The sequence below is a fragment of the Electrophorus electricus genome, chromosome 5, assembly GCF_041902795.1.
Source record: "Electrophorus electricus isolate QZ-2024a chromosome 5, ASM4190279v1, whole genome shotgun sequence".
NCBI classification, from domain to species: domain Eukaryota; kingdom Metazoa; phylum Chordata; class Actinopteri; order Gymnotiformes; family Gymnotidae; genus Electrophorus; species Electrophorus electricus.
In genome coordinates, this window is record NC_137501.1 from 11,370,413 (window position 1) to 11,392,500 (window position 22,088).

A 22,088-nucleotide genomic window follows, 5' to 3' on the forward strand; every position below is an offset into this window, starting at 1 on the left:
TGTGTTACATGTGCAGTGCTATCTTAAAGGGGCAGTGCTGTGCTATAGGTGCAGTGGCACGCTCACCTGGCTGATACATTAGTGGTGAAGGAGACGCAGTGGTTGATGAAGGTGAGAGGGGTGGATCCCGTAATGTCCTCCCACTGTGCTGGAGTCGTGCCTCCTGAATCAGAAAACACACACAAACGCACACACACACACACACACACACACACACACACACACACACACACACAGAACACATCACCCTACACCATCACCACCCCCCTTCAGGACATCCACACCACAGTTGAATCATTGTCCTCCCACTAGCTAGGTCTTCCTCTCACATCCCTCTAGCCACAAACCTGTGATACTGCACAGCAATCGCAGGGTGGGAGTTTCTCCACCAAATACATTACTGGTTCCATCGCTGCTGGAGCTTTTGGGGATTGGGATCGTCATGGTGATAGGTTTGTGAAACTTGCGTCTTCGTGGTTCCAAGGTAACGATGGGGCTGAATGTGGCCTTGTTACCCAGAATCTTCCTGACAACCTCCTCTCCTATGGGCTGGGCCTGCCAACACACACACACACGCATACACACACACACACACACACACACACACACACACACACACACACACACACACATACACACATACACACGCACACACAAACACACACACACACACACACACACACACACACACACACAAATACACACACAACCATACACACACACACAGACATACACACACACATACACACACACACACACACACACACACACACACACAAGCATACACACACACGAATACACATACACACACACACACACGCATACACACACACGCATACACCGACATGCATACACACGCGCAGACACACACGCATACACACGCGCGCAGACACACACACACATACACACGCATACAAACACACACACACACACACACACACACACACACATACACACTTACGTGTGTGAGTGACTCTGTGTGTGTGTGTGTGTGTGTGTGTGTGTGTGAGTGTGCGCGTATGCATGTGTGTGTGTGCACATAAATCACCTGTAGCCCCACACGGATCCTCTTGGTTAGAGCTCCTTCAGGGAATACCGCCTGCACCTGTGGGACCAGTGTGCTGCTCAGGACTCCGCCCTCTGGACCAATCAGGTGACTGTCCTGCTTTATTCTCGACACCACCGCAAAGTATTGTGGGAAGTCACGGGTGATTATGCGACAGATTCGCTTCTTCTCCAGCTCCTCGGGTGAGTCCAGCTCTAAACACAAACAGCGGAACATTCTGTTCACTACAGCCATCTCTCACTACAGGTTTTGGGTTAGGGGTCATTCATGGTTTAGGGTATAAGGTTTAGGGTTAGGGGTCATTCATGGTTTAGGGAATATAGGGTACAAGGTTTGGGGTTGGGGTCATTCATGGTTTAGGGAAAAAGGTTTAGGGTTAGGGTCATGCATGGTTTAGGGTATAAGTTTTACAGTTAGGGTCATGCATGGTTTAGGGTTTAAGGTTTAGGGTTAGGGATAATGTATGGATTAGGGTATAAGGTTTAGGGTTAGGGATCATGCATGGATTAGGGTATAAAGTTTAGGGTTAGGGGTCATTCATGGTTAGGGTATATAGGGTACAAGGTTTGGGGTTGGGGTCATTTATGGTTTAGGGTATAAGGTTTATGGTTAGGGTCATGCATGGTTTAGGGTATTAGGTTTAGGGGTCATGCATGGTTTAGGGTATAAGGTTTAGGGGTAGGGATCATGCATGGTTTAGGGCATAACGTTTAGGGTTAGGGATCATGCATGGTTTAGGGTATAAGGTTTAGGGGTCATGCATGGTTTAGGGTATAAGGTTTAGGGTTGGGGTAACTCATGGTTTAGGGTATAAGTTTTAGGGTTAGGAGTCATTCATGGTTTAGGGTTTAGGGACTAGGGTCTTCACCCTCGTCCATGCCGTTGAGGATCTGGTTGAGTTCCTCCTCTGTGTGTTCACAGTGATGCTCCCTCCAGCTCTCTCCTGTCTCACTGCGTAGGACCACCAGCTCCCTCTCTGAACCCCGCAAAGCCGCAAAGTGAGGGATCTCCACAATTACAGGCCTGAGAGACAAACACACAGCCACCATAGACGTAGGGTCAGTATATATGTGTTTCTGTCTGTGCGTGCAAGCTTTCAGATAAAGCATTTCAATTTGTTTATTAGCTATGATGTTTGGAAATATGTAAAGCAATCAGACACTGAGAAAAATGTAAATAAAGGAAGGGACTTTTCTATATAAACAGCCAACATAACCCTTTACATGTTTATAAAAACAGCCAATATAACCATTTACATATCTGTGTGCATGTGTTCAGTTAGCATGTGTTCAGTTAGCGTTTGTCCAGTTAGTGTGTGTTCAGTTAGCGTGTGATCAGTTGGCATGTGTTCAGTTAGCGTATGTTCAGTTAGTGCATGTTCAGTTATCATGTGTTCAGTTAGTGTGTGTTCAGTTAGCGTGTGATCAGTTGGCTTGTGTTCAGTTAGCATATTTTCAGTTAGTGCGTGTTCAGTTAGTGCGTGTTCAGTTAGCGTGTGTTCAGTTTGTGTGTGTTCAGTTAGCGTGTGATCAGTTGGCTTGTGTTCAGTTAGCATATTTTCAGTTAACGTGTGTTCAGTTAGCGTGTGTTCAGTTAGTGTGTGTTCCATTATCGTGTGTTCAGTTTGCATGTGTTCAGTTAGCAGGTGTTCAATTTGTGTGTGTTCAGTTAGTGTGTGCTGAGTTATCATGTGTTCAGTTAGCACGTGTTCAGTTAGTGTGTGTTCAATTTGCGTGTGTTCAGTTAGCAGGTGTTCAGTTAGTGTGTGTTATCATGTGTTCAGTTAGTGTGTGTTGAGTTAGCGTGTGTTGAGTTATTGTGCTCAGTTAGTGTGTGTTCAGTTAGTGTGTGTTCAGTTCAGAGTTTCGAACCCAAGGAATCTGGTTCCCGGAGGCCCCAGCTGCAGGATCCTGCTGACCAGACTCTCGCCCTCATTAAGGGGGGGTGGAGCTGTCGGCAGGTGGAGCTTCCTGTTCCACATGCAGCATTAAAACCGCAAGAAGCAGAGAATGAAACAGAACATATATATACACACACTGTCCCACATACACAAATGCACACACACACACATACACACACTGGCCCACATACACAAATGCACACACATACACAAACACACACACACACACACACACACACTGTCTCATACACAAATACACACACACACACTGTCGCACTCTCTCTCACCCAAGGAATTGTGCCCCCGTGGGTCCGACTTCTATGATCCTGCCTGCAAGTCCCTCTCCCTCCACTAGGGGGGGCATAGTGGCCAGTCGGTGTCTCTTCACCAGTCTGCAGGTCACCCGCGTTGGTGCGGAACATTTCCTGGGGGGAACAATGATGCGCAGTCCATTGTGCCGGCAGCCGCGCATGGCCCCGCCCCTGGCGTCCACCATGAAGCTAACCAAGAAGCTGATTGGAGGAGAGAAAAAATCCAAACACCATTAACAACTTAATAATGACCAAAAGCTCAAAAAGCACATGCAATAGAACTGGCTGGCAGAGCCATTTATTATGCTATAATTACATCTGCATTGCATTTATATTATGGGTTCCACTTATGAATGCTGAATGTTATGTATTTATATGTTTTTAGTCTCTTATCAAAGCGCAGTGTGTGTTGGATGACAACAAACACAACGCAGTGGTGAGACAAACCGAGACACTGTGCAGTGAAAAAACATTCAGTAATGATAGAAGAATCCTCTAAAGACATCAAACCCTTCAAAACTTTCACTCCACTCAGAACGGTTTGGAAAAGATTTGATTTGGAATTGCAGTTGGACCCAAAAGACTTCATGGTTCTACTGGAGCAAGAAAGTTCTGTTTGGAGTCTTTTAGTTGTAGGTCTCCTACCATCACAGATACAGCACTGTTCCCCACACACACTCAGTGTCACATTATTACTATGGACACACATCCTGTGTAGCCTGTGATGAGAGGCTGAACGGTGGTCTCCATGGTAACCATTTCAAAGCAAGGCCATGCCCACATTCACACAGATATGCCATAAAGCTGTACAATCACATGCAAAAGATGGCAGAGGGAGAAGAGGAACGCAGAGAAGAAAAGAACACTGTGGAATGACAATGAGAGGAAAGAAAGAAAGAAAGAAAGAAAGAAAGAAAGAAAGAAAGAAAGAAAGAAAGAAAGAGGAGGAGGTGAAGGGATCACCTGCAGTAGTCATGGTCAAGGAACGGAGTAGACCGGCTAGAAGCAGGACACAATACACAATCACACACAGCACAGAGTGAGAGAGGGAGAGAGAGGGAGAGAGAGAGAGAGAGAGAGAGAGAGAGAGAGAGAGAGGGGAAGGGTGAGGGGGTAGAGAGAGAGAGAGAGAGAGGGAGTGAGAGAGGGAGGGAGAGGGTGAGGGAGCGAGAGAGAGATGGATAGAGAGAGAGTTTTAGAGAGAGAGGGAGTGGAAAAGAGAGGGAGCGAGAGAGAGAGAGAGAGAGAGAGAGAGAGAGAGATGGATAGAGAAGGGGGGTAGAGAGAGAGAGAGAGAGTACACCACAAGAAAGAAATAGAGGAAACTGCAGCATTGATTCATGGTCTGCATAGGAGTGCCTATGTAGCAGTGTGTAATGTGGAGATTGTGTGTAGCAGTGTGTAATGTGGAGATTGTGTGTAGCAGTGTGTAATGTGGGGTTTGTGTGTAGCAGTGTGTAATGTGGGGTTTGTGTGTAGCAGTGTGTAATGTGGAGATTGTGTGTAGCAGTGTGTAATGTGGGGTTTGTGTGTAGCAGTGTGTAATGTGGGGTTTGTGTGTAGCAGTGTGTAATGTGGAGATTGTGTGTAGCAGTGTGTAATGTGGAGATTGTGTGTAGCAGTGTGTAATGTGGGGTTTGTGTGTAGCAGTGTGTAATGTGGGGTTTGTGTGTAGCAGTGTGTAATGTGGAGATTGTGTGTAGCAGTGTGTAATGTGGGGTTTGTGTGTAGCAGTGTGTAATGTGGGGTTTGTGTGTAGCAGTGTGTAATGTGGAGATTGTGTGTAGCAGTGTGTAATGTGGAGATTGTGTGTAGCAGTGTGTAATGTGGGGTTTGTGTGTAGCAGTGTGTAATGTGGGGTTTGTGTGTAGCAGTGTGTAATGTGGAGATTGTGTGTAGCAGTGTGTAATGTGGGGTTTGTGTGTAGCAGTGTGTAATGTGGGGTTTGTGTGTAGCAGTGTGTAATGTGGAGATTGTGTGTAGCAGTGTGTAATGTGGGGTTTGTGTGTAGCAGTGTGTAATGTGGGGTTTGTGTGTAGCAGTGTGTAATGTGGGGTTTGTGTGTAGCAGTGTGTAATGTGGGGTTTGTGTGTAGCAGTGTGTAATGTGGGGTTTGTATCAGTGTGTAATGTGGGGTTTGTGTGTAGCAGTGTGTAATGTGGGGTTTGTGTGTAGCAGTGTGTAATGTGGGGTTTGTAGCAGTGTGTAATGTGGGGTTTGTGTGTAGCAGTGTGTAATGTGGGGTTTGTGTGTAGCAGTGTGTAATGTGGGGTTTGTGTGTAGCAGTGTGTAATGTGGGGTTTGTATCAGTGTGTAATGTGGGGTTTGTGTGTAGCAGTGTGTAATGTGGGGTTTGTGTGTAGCAGTGTGTAATGTGGGGTTTGTGTGTAGCAGTGTGTAATGTGGGGTTTGTAGCAGTGTGTAATGTGGGGTTTGTATCAGTGTGTAATGTGGGGTTTGTGTGTAGCAGTGTGTAATGTGGGGTTTGTGTGTAGCAGTGTGTAATGTGGAGATTGTGTGTAGCAGTGTGTAATGTGGGGTTTGTGTGTAGCAGTGTGTAATGTGGGGTTTGTGTGTAGCAGTGTGTAATGTGGAGATTGTGTGTAGCAGTGTGTAATGTGGGGTTTGTGTGTAGCAGTGTGTAATGTGGGGTTTGTGTGTAGCAGTGTGTAATGTGGAGATTGTGTGTAGCAGTGTGTAATGTGGGGTTTGTGTGCAGCAGTGTGTAATGTGGGGTTTGTGTGTAGCAGTGTGTAATGTGGAGATTGTGTGTAGCAGTGTGTAATGTGGAGATTGTGTGTAGCAGTGTGTAATGTGGGGTTTGTGTGTAGCAGTGTGTAATGTGGGGTTTGTGTGTAGCAGTGTGTAATGTGGGGTTTGTGTGTAGCAGTGTGTAATGTGGGGTTTGTGTGTAGCAGTGTGTAATGTGGGGTTTGTATCAGTGTGTAATGTGGGGTTTGTGTGTAGCAGTGTGTAATGTGGGGTTTGTGTGTAGCAGTGTGTAATGTGGGGTTTGTAGCAGTGTGTAATGTGGGGTTTGTGTGTAGCAGTGTGTAATGTGGGGTTTGTGTGTAGCAGTGTGTAATGTGGGGTTTGTGTGTAGCAGTGTGTAATGTGGGGTTTGTATCAGTGTGTAATGTGGGGTTTGTGTGTAGCAGTGTGTAATGTGGGGTTTGTAGCAGTGTGTAATGTGGGGTTTGTGTGTAGCAGTGTGTAATGTGGGGTTTGTGTGTAGCAGTGTGTAATGTGGGGTTTGTAGCAGTGTGTAATGTGGGGTTTGTGTGTAGCAGTGTGTAATGTGGGGTTTGTGTGTAGCAGTGTGTAATGTGGGGTTTGTGTGTAGCAGTGTGTAATGTGGAGATTGTGTGTAGCAGTGTGTAATGTGGGGGTTTGTGCGTAGCAGTGTGTAATGTGGGGTTTGTGTGTAGCAGTGTGTAATGTGGGGTTTGTGTGTAGCAGTGTGTAATGTGGGGTTTGTAGCAGTGTGTAATGTGGGGTTTGTGTGTAGCAGTGTGTAATGTGGGGTTTGTGTGTAGCAGTGTGTAATGTGGAGATTGTGTGTAGCAGTGTGTAATGTGGAGATTGTGTGTAGCAGTGTGTAATGTGGAGATTGTGTGTAGCAGTGTGTAATGTGGGGTTTGTGTGTAGCAGTGTGTAATGTGGGGTTTGTGTGTAGCAGTGTGTAATGTGGGGTTTGTATCAGTGTGTAATGTGGGGTTTGTGTGTAGCAGTGTGTAATGTGGGGTTTGTGTGTAGCAGTGTGTAATGTGGGGTTTGTAGCAGTGTGTAATGTGGGGTTTGTGTGTAGCAGTGTGTAATGTGGGGTTTGTGTGTAGCAGTGTGTAATGTGGGGTTTGTGTGTAGCAGTGTGTAATGTGGGGTTTGTATCAGTGTGTAATGTGGGGTTTGTGTGTAGCAGTGTGTAATGTGGGGTTTGTAGCAGTGTGTAATGTGGGGTTTGTATCAGTGTGTAATGTGGGGTTTGTGTGTAGCAGTGTGTAATGTGGGGTTTGTGTGTAGCAGTGTGTAATGTGGGGTTTGTAGCAGTGTGTAATGTGGGGTTTGTGTGTAGCAGTGTGTAATGTGGGGTTTGTGTGTAGCAGTGTGTAATGTGGAGATTGTGTGTAGCAGTGTGTAATGTGGGGGTTTGTGCGTAGCAGTGTGTAATGTGGGGTTTGTGTGTAGCAGTGTGTAATGTGGGGTTTGTGTGTAGCAGTGTGTAATGTGGGGTTTGTAGCAGTGTGTAATGTGGGGTTTGTGTGTAGCAGTGTGTAATGTGGGGTTTCTGTGTAGCAGTGTGTAATGTGGAGATTGTGTGTAGCAGTCTGTAATGTGGGGGTTTGTGCGTAGCAGTATGTAATATGGGGTTTGTGTGTAGCAGTGTGTAATGTGGGGTTTGTGTGTAGCAGTGTGTAGCAGTGTGTAATGTGGGGTTTGTGTGTAGCAGTGTGTAATGTGGGGGTTTGTGCATAGCAGTGTGTAATGTGGGGGTCTGTGCGTAGCAGTGTGTAATGTGGGGGTTTGTGTGTAGCAGTGTGTAATGTGGGGTTTGTGTGTAGCAGTGTGTAATGTGGGGTTTGTGTGTAGCAGTTTGTAATGTGGGGTTTGTGCGTAGCAGTGTGTAACGTGGGGTTTGTGCGTAGCAGTGTGTAATGTGGGGTTTCTGTGTAGCAGTGTGTAATGTGGGGTTTGTGTGTAGCAGTGTGTAATGTGGGGTTTCTGTGTAGCAGTGTGTAATGTGGGGTTTGTGTGCAGCAGTGTGTAATGTGGGGTTGTGTGTTTACTGACCCAGACTGCAGCAGTGTGTTGGTTAACACTACGTTATCTAGGTGTTCTGCTCCCCAGCTCAGCCGAAACGAATCTCTTTCATTCTCTCTGGAGAGAGCAGACACCTGCCAACAGACAACACAGTCACCCCTGATACTGACCTTACCAACCCTAACCACACCCCTGATACTGACCTTACCAACCCTAACCACACCCCTGATACTGACCTTACCAACCCTAACCACACCCCTGATACTGACCTTACCAACCCTAACCACACCCCTGATACTGACCTTACCAACCCTAACCACAACCCCTGATGCTGACCTTACCAACCCTAACCACACACCTGATACTGACCTTACCAACCCTAACCACACCCCTGATACTGACCTTACCAACCCTAACCACACCCCTGATACTGACCTTACCAACCCTAACCACACCCCTGATACTGACCTTACCACCCTAACCACACCCCTGATACTGACCTTACCAACCGTAACCACACCCGATACTGACCTTACCACCCTAACCACACCCCTGATACTGACCTTACCAACCCTAACCACACCCCTGATACTGACCTTACCAACCCTAACCACACCCGATACTGACCTTACCACCCTAACCACACCCTTGCTACTGACCTTACCAACCCTAACCACACCCGATACTGACCTTACCACCCTAACCACACCCCTGATACTGACCTTACCAACCCTTACCACACCCCTGATACTGACCTTACCAACCCTAACCACACCCCTGATACTGACCTTACCAACCCTAACCACACCCCTGATATTACCAACCTTAACCACAGCCTTCCAGTAATTCAGAGATAAGATGATTGAAGCTAAGACCACTTTCAGGAATTCACATCCTGTAATGGTTAAACCCCCACTACCACTCCTATGAAGAGCTTCAGGGACAAGTATCAAACTGTGTTTAGAGTTAGGAAGTAATTAAATGGTTGTATCTTCTTTTACACAGTAGGATGGAGTAAGTACCTCCACCTGGTGGATGGAGGTGATCATGTCTTACTAAGTGACTGTTATATGTGTACCTGATACTCCAGCTGAGCTGAAACTACTTACACCAGTACTTATGACACAGATGGAGGATGTACCTGGGGGTGTACCTGGTGACTACGTGGTGTGTACATGGTGTGTATTATGTACCTTGTGTGAACCTGGTGTGTAGTACGTACCTTGTGTGTACCTGGTGTGTATCTAGTGTGTACCTGGTGTGGAGTATGTACCTGGCATGTATACCTGGTGCGTACCTGGTGTGGAGTGTGTACATGGTGAGTATCTGGTGTGTACCTGTTGTGGAGTGTGTACCTGGTGTGGAGTGTATACCTCGTGTGTACCTGGTTTGGAGTGTGTACCTGGTGTGTACCTGGTGTGGAGCGTGTACCTGGTGAGTACCTGGTGTGTAGTACATACCTTGTGTGTACCTGGTGTGTACCTTGTGTGTACCTGGTGTGGAGTGTGTACCTGGTCTGTACCTGATGTGGAGTGTGTATCTGGTGTGGAGTGTATGTCTTCTGTACCTGGTGACTGGAGATCATATCTTCGATCAAAACTCCCTCCCTCTGGTAAGGTAGATGGGGTGGAGTCTGGTGGACCCTTTGAGAGAAACACCTGCAGAGGTTAGCTATCCAGGACTTTGTGTGTGTATGTGTATGTGTGTGTGTGTGTATGACCTAGAGAGGTTAGTTATCCAGGGCTTTGTGTGAGTGTGTGTGTGTGTGTGTGTGTGTGTATGACCTGCTGAGGTTAGCTATCCAGGGCTTTGCGTGTGTGTGTGTGTGTGTATGACCTGCAAAGGTTAGCTAGCCAGGGCTTTGTGTGTGTGTGTATGACCTAGAGAAGTTAGCTATCCAGGACTTTGTGTGTGTGTTTGTATGACCTGCAGAGGTTAGCTATCCAGGGCTTTGTGTGTGTGTGTTTGTATGACCTGCAGAGGTTAGCTATCCAGCGCTTTGTGTGTGTGTGTGTGTGTGTGTGTGTATGTGTGTGTGTGTATGACCTAGAGAGAGGTTAGTTATCCAGGGCTTTGTGTGAGTGTGTGTGTGTGTGTATGACCTGCAGAGGTTAGCTAGCCAGGGCTTTGTGTGTGTGTGTATGACCTAGAGAAGTTAGCTATCCAGGGCTTTGTGTGTGTGTGTGTGTGTATGACCTGCTGAGGTTAGCTATCCAGGGCTGTGCATGTGTGTGTGTGTGTGTATGACCTGCAGAGGTTAGCTAGCCAGGGCTTTGTGTGTGTGTGTATGTGTGTGCGTGTATGACCTAGAGAGGTTAGCTATCCAGGGCTTTGTGTGTGTGTGTGTATGAACTGCTGAGGTTAGCTATCCAGGGCTTTGCATGTGTGTGTGTGTGTGTATGACCTAGAGAGGTTAGCCATCCAAGGCTGTTTGTGTATGAGTGAGAGGATCTGTTCAAGAGTGTGTGCATGGGTGGGTGGTTCTAGTGTTTGCATGTGTGTGCAGTTCTAGTGTGTGTGCATGTGTGTGCAGTTCTAGAGTGTGTGCATGTGTGTGTGGTTCTAGAGTGTGTGTACCTGTCCAGGTTGTGGCTGAGGTAGCTCATGCCATCCAGGTATTGTCCGTGTAGAGAGTCATCGCCCAGCTCTCTGAGGTCCTCTGCTCTGAGATACTCACCACCATCACCTGTCATAGTGTCCTCGCCTGTGTGAACACACATACATACACACTGTTGTTAAATATCCCACTACACTGAAGATGTGGGGTGTGTATCAGTGTTTAGTGAGGCCAGTAACTCCACTGCACTGCAGATGTGGGGTGTGTATCAGTGTTTAGTGAGACCTATAACCCCACTACACTGAAGATGTGGGGTGTGTATCACAGTGTTTAGTGAGGCCAGTAACTCCACTGCACTGCAGATGTGGGGTGTGTATCAGTGTTTAGTGAGACCTATAACCCCACTACACTGAAGATGTGGGGTGTGTATCACAGTGTTTAGTGAGGCCAGTAACTCCACTGCACTGCAGATGTGGGGTGTGTATCAGTGTTTAGTGAGACCTATAACCCCACTACACTGCAGATGTGGGGTGTGTATCACAGTGTTTAGTGAGACCTATAACCCCACTACACTGCAGATGTGGGGTGTGTATCACAGTGTTTAGTGAGACCGGTAACTCCACTACACTGCAGATGTGGGTTACTGATAACTGATAAAGAGACGAGTGAAACACTACAATGCTTTTGGAAAATTGGACTCAATCATACAGATTACAAATGTTAGAATTTACATGCTGGTTGAGTTATTTAGCCAGAGTTAGTTATGTACATTTTTGAGCACATTTATCTTTAACCAATCACAGAACAGAGACACTCACCTTCCTCATCAGAAACATCTAGAACTTCAGTCATTGTTTCTGGAACATTCAATTTGTGCTTTTCTGTTACCGTCTGTAGAACATCAAGAGCAGATAATTAACAGCAAACGATCAGCATTACCGCACACCACGACCAACATTAACACAATGAACATCACGACCAACATTAACACTGAACACCATAACCAACATTAACACTGAGCAACACAACCAAAATTAACACACTGAACAACAGGAACAATATAAACAATACTGATATTAACCATATTAATATTTTTCTGAACACCAGACAGTTCTGAGAAAATCTATATAGGACAAAAACATGAATGCTGTGTTCAGTTCAGGTCTGTAGAGGATCTACAGGTTCTGAGAGCATGTTTGGAGCTCCATGCTCACCCTCCAGCAGCACTGTGGAGGATCTACAGGTTCTGAGAGCATGTTTGGATCTCCATGCTCACCTTCCAACAGGACTGTGGAGGATCTACATGTTCTGAGAGCATGTTTGGATCTCCATGCTCACCCTCCAGCAGGACTGTGGAGGATCTACAGGTTCTTAGAGCATGTTTGGAGCTCCATGCTCACCCTCCAGCAGGACTGTGGAGGATCTACATGTTCTGAGAGCATGTTTGGAGCTCCATGCTCACCTTCCAGCAGCACTGTGGAGGATCTACATGTTCTGAGAGCATGTTTGGATCTCCATGCTCACCCTCCATCAGCACTGTGGAGGATCTACATGTTCTGAGAGCATGTTTGGATCTCCATGCTCACCCTCCAGCAGCACTGTGGAGGATCTACAGGTTCTTAGAGCATGTTTGGATCTCCATGCTCACCTTCCAACAGGACTGTGGAGGATCAACATGTTCTGAGAGCATGTTTGGATCTCCATGCTCACCCTCCAGCAGCACTGTGGAGGATCTACAGGTTCTGAGAGCATGTTTGGAGCTCCACACTTATCCTCCAGCAAGTCTACACATCCCCCACAACAGCACAGGTGTCAGTGTGTGTAGAGCATCCACAACACAGGACACTTACCTGGCCCAACTCAGAATGGGTGTGTGTGTGGTTACTCACAGTTGTCGTGGTAACGATCTCCTCTGTGACGACTTTCAGAGTATCCACTACGGAGATGTAGCCGAGACGCTTGGCAATGGAGAGGGCAGTGTTCCCGTTCTATAACACAGACATGTCAGTGTGTGTGTGTGTGTGTGTGTGTGTGTGTGTGTGTGTGTGTGTGTGTATGAGTATGTGTGCGTGTGTGTGTGTGTGTGTGTTACCATAGTAAGAGCATTAGGCTTTGCACCATGCTGTAGTAGAATGTTGATTATGTGTGTGTTCCCTTGCTGGGCTGCTTGGTGAAGAGGCGTGTAGCCATTCTGCAGAAACACACATACAATAATAATAAACAAACTATCATAAACACAAACACACACAATAATAATAAACAAACTATCATAAACACAAACACACACAATAATAATAAATACACAATAATGAACACAGAAACACACCCACAATAATAATAAATACACAATAATAAACACAGAAACACATACACACACAATAATAATAAATACACAATAATAAACACAAACACACAATAATAATAAATACACAATAATGAACACAGAAACACACACACAATTATAATAAATACACAATAATAAACACAGAAACACAGTCAGAAACACATACACACACACACACACAATAATAATAAATACACAATAATGAACACAGAAACACACACACACAATAATAAATACACAATAATAAACACAGAAACACACACACAATAATTGTCACGGTACGGCCCCGCTCCCCTCAAATGTGTGCGTGTGCGTGTCTGTGCGTGTCCGTATTGCCACGCCCTCTTGCGTTGTGCACCTGATCCTTGTTGTGTGCAATTGTCATGAGTGTATATAAGTCTCGTGTCGTATCGTCAAGGTTGTCGGTGTTTGACCCAAGTAGTGTGTTCATGTGTGTTGAGTTGTGCTTATGATTAAAACGTATGTTCTGTTTCACGTGCCTCGTCCCCGCATCCTCAACCCGTTAAACGTCACAGAAACACCGACCGACCGAGGATGCCTGGGAAAGGCAATAAGAAGGAGGGGAGGCAAGGAAGTCAAGACCCTCCCACAGCACATGCAGCGAGGTCTCCCGTGTTCTTGGGCACCCTCCTGACTCCTGGGGTGGAAGCAGGGGAGTCATACGGAACCCCGGCGGACGACCGGGACTGGTATAACGATTTCCAGTCCTCGGAGTCAGACACTGTGGACCCCTACATTCCAGCGGTCAGACCTTCCCTCATCCTGGCCTCGCTTCATGGAGTTACCGGAGGGGATGAACCCGCCGATCGAGTTTGGGGGGGCGCTGTGTATGGTCCGGGATCGGACGGTGCAGAGTCCTGCGGAGAGCAGCCGGTCCAGGAGGACCGGTACTCGGAGATGGACTCTGCCGGGTCCTACGATCCCTACCTGGACGATCGTATGGGAGACACAGAGTATGGAGACACAGGAGTGCAGCGACGTCTGTCTGCAGTCGGAAAGGGGTTCCGATTGTGAGGAGGAAGCTCCTATGGAGGTAGAAGAGTACCCTCATAGGGATCTTCCCTCCCAAGGCGACGCCAAAAGCTCAGAGAGCAAGGAGACACCAGCACCCAAGGCACCGTCCAGGGCACGCCGCCCAGGTGCGAGCTGGCTAACACGGGCGGCTAGGAGGGAGGCACTGTTGTCAAATATGGACACTCCCCCGCCTGAGGCGAGGAGCTCTAGAGCATATGCGCCTCGTACAGGCAAAAAGGCAGCGGCACCGGTACCTGAACCGGGACAGTCGCCGCTACCTAGTCTGGGGAGGGACACTTTCCGCCAGGCTGGACAGTCTTTGACCCAGCCAACGACTGGGGGACTGGCTGGAGTTCCTTCCTCTTTCCCCGGACTATTGAATATGTGTGGTGTTGTTCATGTGCCTGTCCCTGTTACCGTGTCTGTCCTGATTACGATGAGTGCGTGTCTGTGCGTGTCCGTATTGCCACGCCCTCTTGTGTTGTGCACCTGATCCTTGTTGTGTGCAATTGTCATGAGTGTATATAAGTCTCGTGTCGTATCGTCAAGGTTGTCGGTGTTTGACCCATGTAGTGTGTTTATGTGTGTTGAGTTGTGCTTATGATTAAAACGTATGTTCTGTTTCACGTGCCTCGTCCCCGCATCCTCCTTAACCTGTTATACGTCACAATAATAAATACACAATAATAAACACAGAAACACATACACACACACACAATAATAATAAATACACAATAATAAACACAGAAACAGTCAGAAATTCAGTCAGAAAAAACACAAAACAATGCATGCACACAATTAGAAAAACAATACAGACAATGCATTCATACACACACAATGCATACACACAAAAAACACAGAAAAACATGCAGTCAGTAACACAGAACAATAGAAACACAGCAAGAAACACAAAAAACATCAAACACACATGCCCCCATCAGACAGACACAGAGACACACACACACACACACACCATTTCCAAGCCCCACCGAAGCACCCAATCATTGGCCCAGTGACTAAACTGAACTGCGAGTGATCTCTTACTCTGGTCTTGGCGTTGACAGTTGCTCCATGTTGTAAAAGGAAGTTGACCATTTTGACATTTCCATGATGACATGCCACGATCAGAGGTGTGTAACCCAACTGGAGAGATGAGAAGACAGGAATGACAACACCAGAGAAACACACAGGATCAGGCAAGGCACCTTAACTGGATCAAACACTCAACCTCAACTTCAACCTCCAGGTCTCAAAAAGAGCTTCATTTGAAGCACTTCAGGCAAAACTGGAAAAAGGACAGGATCGGTTGTTTTCTGTGGAGGACAGGGTTGGTTGTTGTCTATGGAGAACAGGGTTGGTTGTTGTCTATGGAGAACAGGGTTGGTTGTTGTCTATGGAGGACAGGATTGGTTGTTGTCTATGGAGGACAGGATTGGTTGTTTTCTGTGGAGAACAGGGTTGGTTGTTGTCTATGGAGAACAGGGTTGGTTGTTGTCTATGGAGGACAGGGTTGGTTGTTGTCTATGGAGGACAGGATTGGTTGTTTTCTGTGGAGGACAGGATTGGTTGTTTTCTGTGGAGGACAGGATTGGTTGTTTTCTGTGGAGGACAGGATTGGTTGTTGTCTATGGAGAACAGGGTTGGTTGTTCTCTATGGAGGACAGAATTGGTTGTTTTCTGTGGAGTACAGGATTGGTTGTTGTCTATGGAGGACAGAATTGGTTGTTTTCTGTGGAGGACAGGATTGGTTGTTTTCTGTGGAGGACAGGATTGGTTGTTTTCTGTGGAGGACAGGATTGGTTGTTTTCTGTGGAGGACAGGATTGGTTGTTGTCTATGGAAGACAGAATTGGTTGTTTTCTGTGGAGGACAGGATTGGTTGTTTTGTGTGTTTACTAATGTCCTGTGAAAAATCTTTATCTCATTAGCTTTAGTTGGTGCCTCAAATTAATATCATATTAATACGATCCTAATAACATGTCATATTATATCAAATTAGTAGGTCATCATTTTACTGACTATCCCATTAGTCTGACCTAATTTTCCAGAACTCTGACAGCTGCCTGTGACAGTCTTGCCCTGACGCTACAGATGACACCATTAGCACAGGAAAGGGGGTTGGGGAGGGCTGCCAGAGCTGGAGCTCCCCCTGGTGGTGGCGGCAGGTGGCAGCATCTTAACACAAGTTATATGTAGAATGAGTTTAAACAGAGTTATAGGGATTTATGGAAAATATATTTAAATATTTTTAACTTATTTGTTGAGGAGACGTCTCCTCCACCAGTAAGTCGCATTCACACATTCAAGCAACAATGTTGAACGTCAGCAAAAAAAAAAAAAGAATCCATGAACACTGACATGAACATTTTTTATTCCTCGTGTTCTTAAGATGCTTTTTAAATGATTTATGTTTTTTGTTATTAATTCAGTGTTTCTGTTTATGATGTTAAGCTGTTGTAATGTTTGGCACATTTCATGTTTCACTGTTTAAAAACTATGTTTTTATACTGGGGTATCGTGCCTTGTCAAACTTTTATAAATAAATGTAAATGTGTGTGTGTGTGTGTCCTTACCTTTGTCTGGTGGTCTAAGTTAGCACCATTTTCAACCAGAATCTCAGCCACATTCACTCTGTCCTCCTGGGCGCTGAGGTGGAGAGACGTCAGACCACTCTGACAGCAAGAAAGGGAAGAACGAGAGAATGAGGGAGAAAGGGAGAGAGGGAGAGAAAGAGAAAAAGAGAGGTAGTGTTTTGCTAACTGAAGCACAGGGTGTAAAGGCGTGTGTAACACTGTCTGTAGAGGTGTGTGTAAAGGTGTGTGTAAAGGTGTGTGTAGAGGTGTGTGTAGAGGTGTGTGTAAAGGTGTGTGTAAAGGTGTGTGTAGAGGTGTGTGTAGAGGTGTGTGTAATGGTGTGTGTAGAGGTGTGTGTAAAGGTGTGTGTAGAGGTGTGTGTAGAGGTGTGTGCAATGGTGTGTGTAGAGGTGTGTGTAGAGGTGTGTGTAGAGGTGTGTGTAATGGTGTGTGTAGAGGTGTGTGTAGGGGTGTGTTGGAGGGGTGTGTGTAGAGGTGTGTGTAGAGGTGTGTTGGAGGGGTAGGTTGGAGGGGTGTGTGTAGAGGTGTGTGTAGAGGTGTGTGTAATGGTGTGTGTAGAGGTGTGTGTAGAGGTGTGTGCAATGGTGTGTGTAGAGGTGTGTGTAGAGGTGTGTGTAGGGGTGTGTTGGAGGGGTGTGTGTAGAGGTGTGTGTAGAGGTGTGTTGGAGGGGTAGGTTGGAGGGGTGTTTGTAGAGGTGTGTGTAGGGGTGTGTGTAGAGGTGTGTGTAATGGTGTGTTGGAGGGGTGTGTGTAGAGGTGTGTGTAGAGGTGTGTGTAATGGTGTGTGTAGAGGTGTGTGTAGGGGTGTGTTGGAGGGGTGTGTGTAGAGGTGTGTGTAGAGGTGTGTTGGAGGGGTAGGTTGGAGGGGTGTGTGTAGAGGTGTGTGTAGGGGTGTGTGTAGAGGTGTGTGTAATGGTGTGTTGGAGGGGTGTGTGTAGAGGTGTGTGTAGAGGTGTGTTGGAGGGGTAGGTTGGAGGGGTGTGTGTAGAGGTGTGTGTAGAGGTGTGTGTAGAGGTGTGTGTAGAGGGGTGTGTGTAGAGGTGTGTGTAGAGGTGTGTTGGAGGGGTATGTGTAGAGGTGTGTGTAGAGGGGTGTGTAGAGGGGTGTTGGAGGGGTAGGTTGGAGGGGTGTGTTGGAGGGGTGTGTAGAGGTGTGTGTAGAGGTGTGTTGGAGGGGTGTGTGTAGAGGTGTGTGTAGAGGTGTGTGTAGAGGGGTGTGTAGAGGTGTGTTGGAGGGGTGTGTTGGAGGGGTGTGTGTAGAGGTGTGTGTAGAGGTGTGTGTAGAGGTGTGTTGGAGGGGTAGGTTGGAGGGGTGTGTGTAGAGGTGTGTGCAGAGGTGTGTTGGAGGGGTAGGTTGGAGGGGTGTGTGTAGAGGTGTGTGTAGAGGGGTGTTGGAGGGGTGTTGGAGGGGTGTGTGTAGAGGTGTGTGTAGAGGTGTGTGTAATGGTGTGTGTAGAGGTGTGTGTAGAGGTGTGTGTAATGGTGTGTGTAATGGTGTGTGTAGAGGTGTGTGTAGAGGGGTGTTGGAGGGGTAGGTTGGAGGGGTGTGTTGGAGGGGTGTGTGTAGAGGTGTGTGTAGAGGTGTGTGTAATGGTGTGTGTAGAGGTGTGTGTAATGGTGTGTGTAGAGGGGTGTGTAGAGGTGTGTGTAGAGGTGTGTGTAGAGGTGTGTGTAATGGTGTGTGTAGAGGGGTGTGTAGAGGTGTGTGTAGAGGTGTGTGTAGAGGTGTGTGTAGAGGGGTGTTGGAGGGGTGTGTTGGAGGGGTGTGTTGGAGGGGTGCTGCTCTGCTCTGCTCTGATCTGGTCTGCTCTCACCTTGGTGGGTGCGTTTACATGTGCCCCTCTCTCCAGCAACAGGGTGGCCATGTTGGGGTGACCCTCCTGGGCAGCAAGGTGGAGCGGGGTCACGCCCTGCCGTGTCACAGCTCCAGGCTTAGCCCCCCCTTGCAACAGTGCTGATGCTGCCTGCAGCTGATTCTTTTTCACAGCGATGTGCAGAGGAGTATAGCCATTCTACACACACACACACACACACAGGAGACAAATCCAACTCCATGGAACCCAAAAGCACACTGTACCTTGTCAGGCAGAATAAGAGTAATCAGAGAATAATAACTCATAAAAGAACCAGATTAACAGTCACTTGTATCCTTATAAAACAGCATCCAGGGCCCTGTGGCCACTTCAGAATTGGTGTTCAGTGTGTTGCTTTGTGTGTGTGTGAATATGAATCAATTTATAACCTCTGTGTGTGAATATGAATCAGTTCATAACCTCTGTATTTGAATATGAATCAGTTCATAACCTCTGAGTGTGTATATGAATCAGTTTATAACCTGTGTGTGAATATAAATCAATTTATAACCTCTGTGTGTGAATATGAATCAGTTTAGAACCTCCTGTGTATGAATATGAAGCAGACCATAACCTCTATGTTTGAATTTGAATCAGTTTATAACCTCTGTGTGTGAATTTGAATCAGTTTATAACCTCCTGTGTTTGAATAGGAATCAGTTTATAACCTGTGTGTGTTGTTGTTTATTTATATATTAGTGATTTAATTATATATTTGTGGTTTATTTATATATTAGTATTTTATATATTAGCGATTTAATTATATAATAGTAGTTTAGTTAAATATTAGTGGTTTATTTATATATTAGAAGTTTATTTATTTATAGATTAGTGGTTTATTTATATATTAATAGTTTATTTATATATTAATAGTTTGTTTATATATTAGTGATTTAGTTATGTATTAGTGATTTATTTATATATTAGTGGTTTATTTGTATATTAGTGATTTATTTATATATTAGTAGTTTATTTATATAGTAGTGATTGATCTATATATTAGTGGCTAATTTATATATTAATTTTTATAAATTAGTGGTTTATTTGTGAGCAACCGTGTATATAGTGAACATCTGTGGTATATCACCTGTGCTGTGGTGTGTGGGGAGGCACCCTTCTCCAGTAACAACAGCGCCATCTGCTGGTTATCATAGTGAGCAGCAACATGAAGAGGAGTGAGGCCATTCTGAGGGAGTGACAAACAGAGAGAGAGAGAGAGAGAGAGAGAGAGAGAGAACAAGTTAGAGAGAATATGTGTGTGTGTGAGAGAGAAAGAGAGACAGAGAGTGAACAAGTGAGAGAGAATATGTGTGTGTGTGTGTGTGTGTGTGAGGGGGGGGTTAAAGGAAACTCAGTAAAAGCTGAAAAACTGCAATTCAAGAGACCTTGAGAAGAGAAAGACATACACATTTGGAACACACATCCACACACACTCAGTAAATAAGTGTTTCTGACTTCCACCTTTCCAGCATGGTCAGGCATGGCTCTGCGCTGCAGGAGAAGTTTGGCCACCTCCAGGCTTCCGTATTTAGCAGCAACATGGAGAGGAGTGAACCCTTTCTGTGAACCAAACACAGTCAACACTCACACACACTGTACACAATCCAGTGTCACACACACTGTACACAATCCAGTGTTACACACACTGTACACAATCCAGTGTCACACACACTGTACACAATCCAGTGTCACACACACTGTACACAATCCAGTGTTACACACACTGTACACAATCCTGCGTTACACACATGGTACACAATCCAGTGTTACACACACAGTACACAATCCTCTGTACAGGTTCGCTGGGAATCGTCCTTCTGGTGCTGAAGTCCAGGAGTGGGAATTTTTTCCACAGATTATCGAGAGGGAATGTTCTTTGTTCAATCTTCTTTGATCAAGATTATTTAAACACCTGTGTGCCATGTGCTATTCATCAAGAGTATTTAAACACCTGTGTGCCATGTGCTATTGATCATCAGTATTTAAACACCTGTGTGCCATGTGCTATTGATCAGGAGTATTTAAACACATGTGTGTCGTGTGCTATTCATCATGAGTCATAAGACTGCCCTGCGGGTCTGCAAGGTGCTACCTAGCATATATGTATGTGTGTGTACGTGTGTGTATGCACCTTGGTAGCGAGTGAGTGTGAGGCTCCTGCCTCCAGCAGCACAGCAGCTGTGTGTAGCTGTCCCTCCCTGGCTGCGATGTGGAGGGGTGTGTATCCATTGGTGGTGGCAGCATCTGGGTGGGCCATGTGATGGAGGAGCAACTGCACTATCTCCGTCTGACCCAGCCTGGACGCGATATGGAGCGGAGTTTGCTCCTCCTGGACATCCAGGACCAGACCGACAGGGAAAGACACAGGACATGTCTATGTGTGAGAAACTGGATAAGTGTGTCTGTCAAATGCAGTACAATTAAAGGTGCATGTGTGTGTGTGTATGTGTGTGTGTGTGTGTGTGTGTGTGCGTCTCACTCTGGCTGTGGCATCCACACGTGCTCCGTTCCTCAGCAAGCAGCGTACCACCTCCATCTGCCCTGCCCTCGCTGACATGTGAAGAGCTGTTTCTCCCCTCTACACAAACACACATACAAACACACACACAAGCAAAAACAGAACTCACAAGACATAATAATATACAGTAATGCAGTTACAAGAAAGGACAATAATGTGGTAGTATAGTTGTTGTAATGAGCTGGTATAATGGCTGCAAAGTGGAAGTAGAGTTGTAGTAGAAGTAGAGTGGTTCTGATTTGGTAGTACAGTTGTTGTAATTAAGGGTATAATTGCTGTAACATTGTAGATCATTTGTAATGACGTAGTATAATGGCTGTAATGTAGTAATAAAGTGGCAGTATGTGTAAAGGGTATTGTAAAGGGTATTGTAAAGGTTATTGTATAGTAAAGATCAGTGAAGAAATGGCTGTAATGTAGTACAGTGGATGTAATGTGGTAGTAAAGTGGATGTAATGTGGTAGTATAGTGACTGTAATGTGGTAGTACAGTGGATGTAATGTGGTAGTATAGTGACTATAATGTGGTAGTATAATGGATGTAATGTGGTAGTATAGTGACTGTAATGTTTTAGTACAGTAGCTTTAATGTGGTAGTACAGTGAGTATAATGTGGAAGTACAGTGACTATAATGTGGTAGTATAGTGACTGTAATGTGGTAGTACAGTAGCTTTAATGTGGTAGTACAGTGACTGTAATGCGGTAGTATAGTGACTGTATTGTGGTAGTACAGTAGCTTTAATGTGGTAGTACAGTGACTGTAATGCAGTAGTACAGTGAATGTAATGTGGTAGTACAGTGAATGTAATGTGGTAGTATAGTGACTGTAATGCGGTAGTACAGTAGCTTTAATTTGGTAGTACAGTGAATGTAATGTGGTAGTACAGTGACTGTAATGCGGTAGTACAGTAGCTTTAATGTGGTAGTACAGTGACTGTAATGCGGTAGTATAGTGACTGTAATGCGGTAGTACAGTGAATGTAATGTGGTAGTACAGTGGCTGTAATGTGATAGTATAGTGGATGTAATGTGGTAGTACAGTTAATGTAATGTGGTAGCAATGACTATAATGTGGTAGTATAGGGACTGCAATGTGGTAGTACAGTGGATATAATGAAATAGTATAGAGGATGTAATGTTGTAGTACAGTGGGT

At 45.7% G+C, this 22,088-nt stretch overlaps 1 protein-coding gene across 7 annotated transcripts in view; it reads right to left on the bottom strand.

The window, feature by feature from the left end:
• Positions 1-22,088, bottom strand: part of ank2a (ankyrin 2a, neuronal) — an 84,962-nt gene that overhangs the window by 35,854 nt on the left and 27,020 nt on the right. For 5 of the 7 annotated variants that reach the window (XM_081714179.1, XM_081714178.1, XM_081714183.1 and 2 more), the window contains 20 exons: positions 20,896-20,994; positions 20,548-20,745; positions 19,878-19,976; positions 19,504-19,602; positions 18,378-18,575; positions 16,544-16,642; positions 15,016-15,114; positions 12,685-12,783; positions 12,482-12,580; positions 11,411-11,483; positions 10,613-10,739; positions 9,603-9,678; positions 8,066-8,169; positions 4,241-4,276; positions 3,254-3,478; positions 2,938-3,036; positions 1,935-2,089; positions 1,049-1,260; positions 348-555; positions 67-163 (listed from right to left, as the gene is read on the bottom strand). In XM_081714179.1, coding sequence (XP_081570305.1) covers positions 67-163; positions 348-555; positions 1,049-1,260; positions 1,935-2,089; positions 2,938-3,036; positions 3,254-3,478; positions 4,241-4,276; positions 8,066-8,169; positions 9,603-9,678; positions 10,613-10,739; positions 11,411-11,483; positions 12,482-12,580; positions 12,685-12,783; positions 15,016-15,114; positions 16,544-16,642; positions 18,378-18,575; positions 19,504-19,602; positions 19,878-19,976; positions 20,548-20,745; positions 20,896-20,994 — 2,501 coding nt within the window. The remainder of the gene's footprint in view (positions 1-66; positions 164-347; positions 556-1,048; positions 1,261-1,934; positions 2,090-2,937; positions 3,037-3,253; positions 3,479-4,240; positions 4,277-8,065; positions 8,170-9,602; positions 9,679-10,612; positions 10,740-11,410; positions 11,484-12,481; positions 12,581-12,684; positions 12,784-15,015; positions 15,115-16,543; positions 16,643-18,377; positions 18,576-19,503; positions 19,603-19,877; positions 19,977-20,547; positions 20,746-20,895; positions 20,995-22,088) is intronic. The other 2 variants (XM_081714184.1, XM_081714180.1) reach the window with 1 other exon arrangement.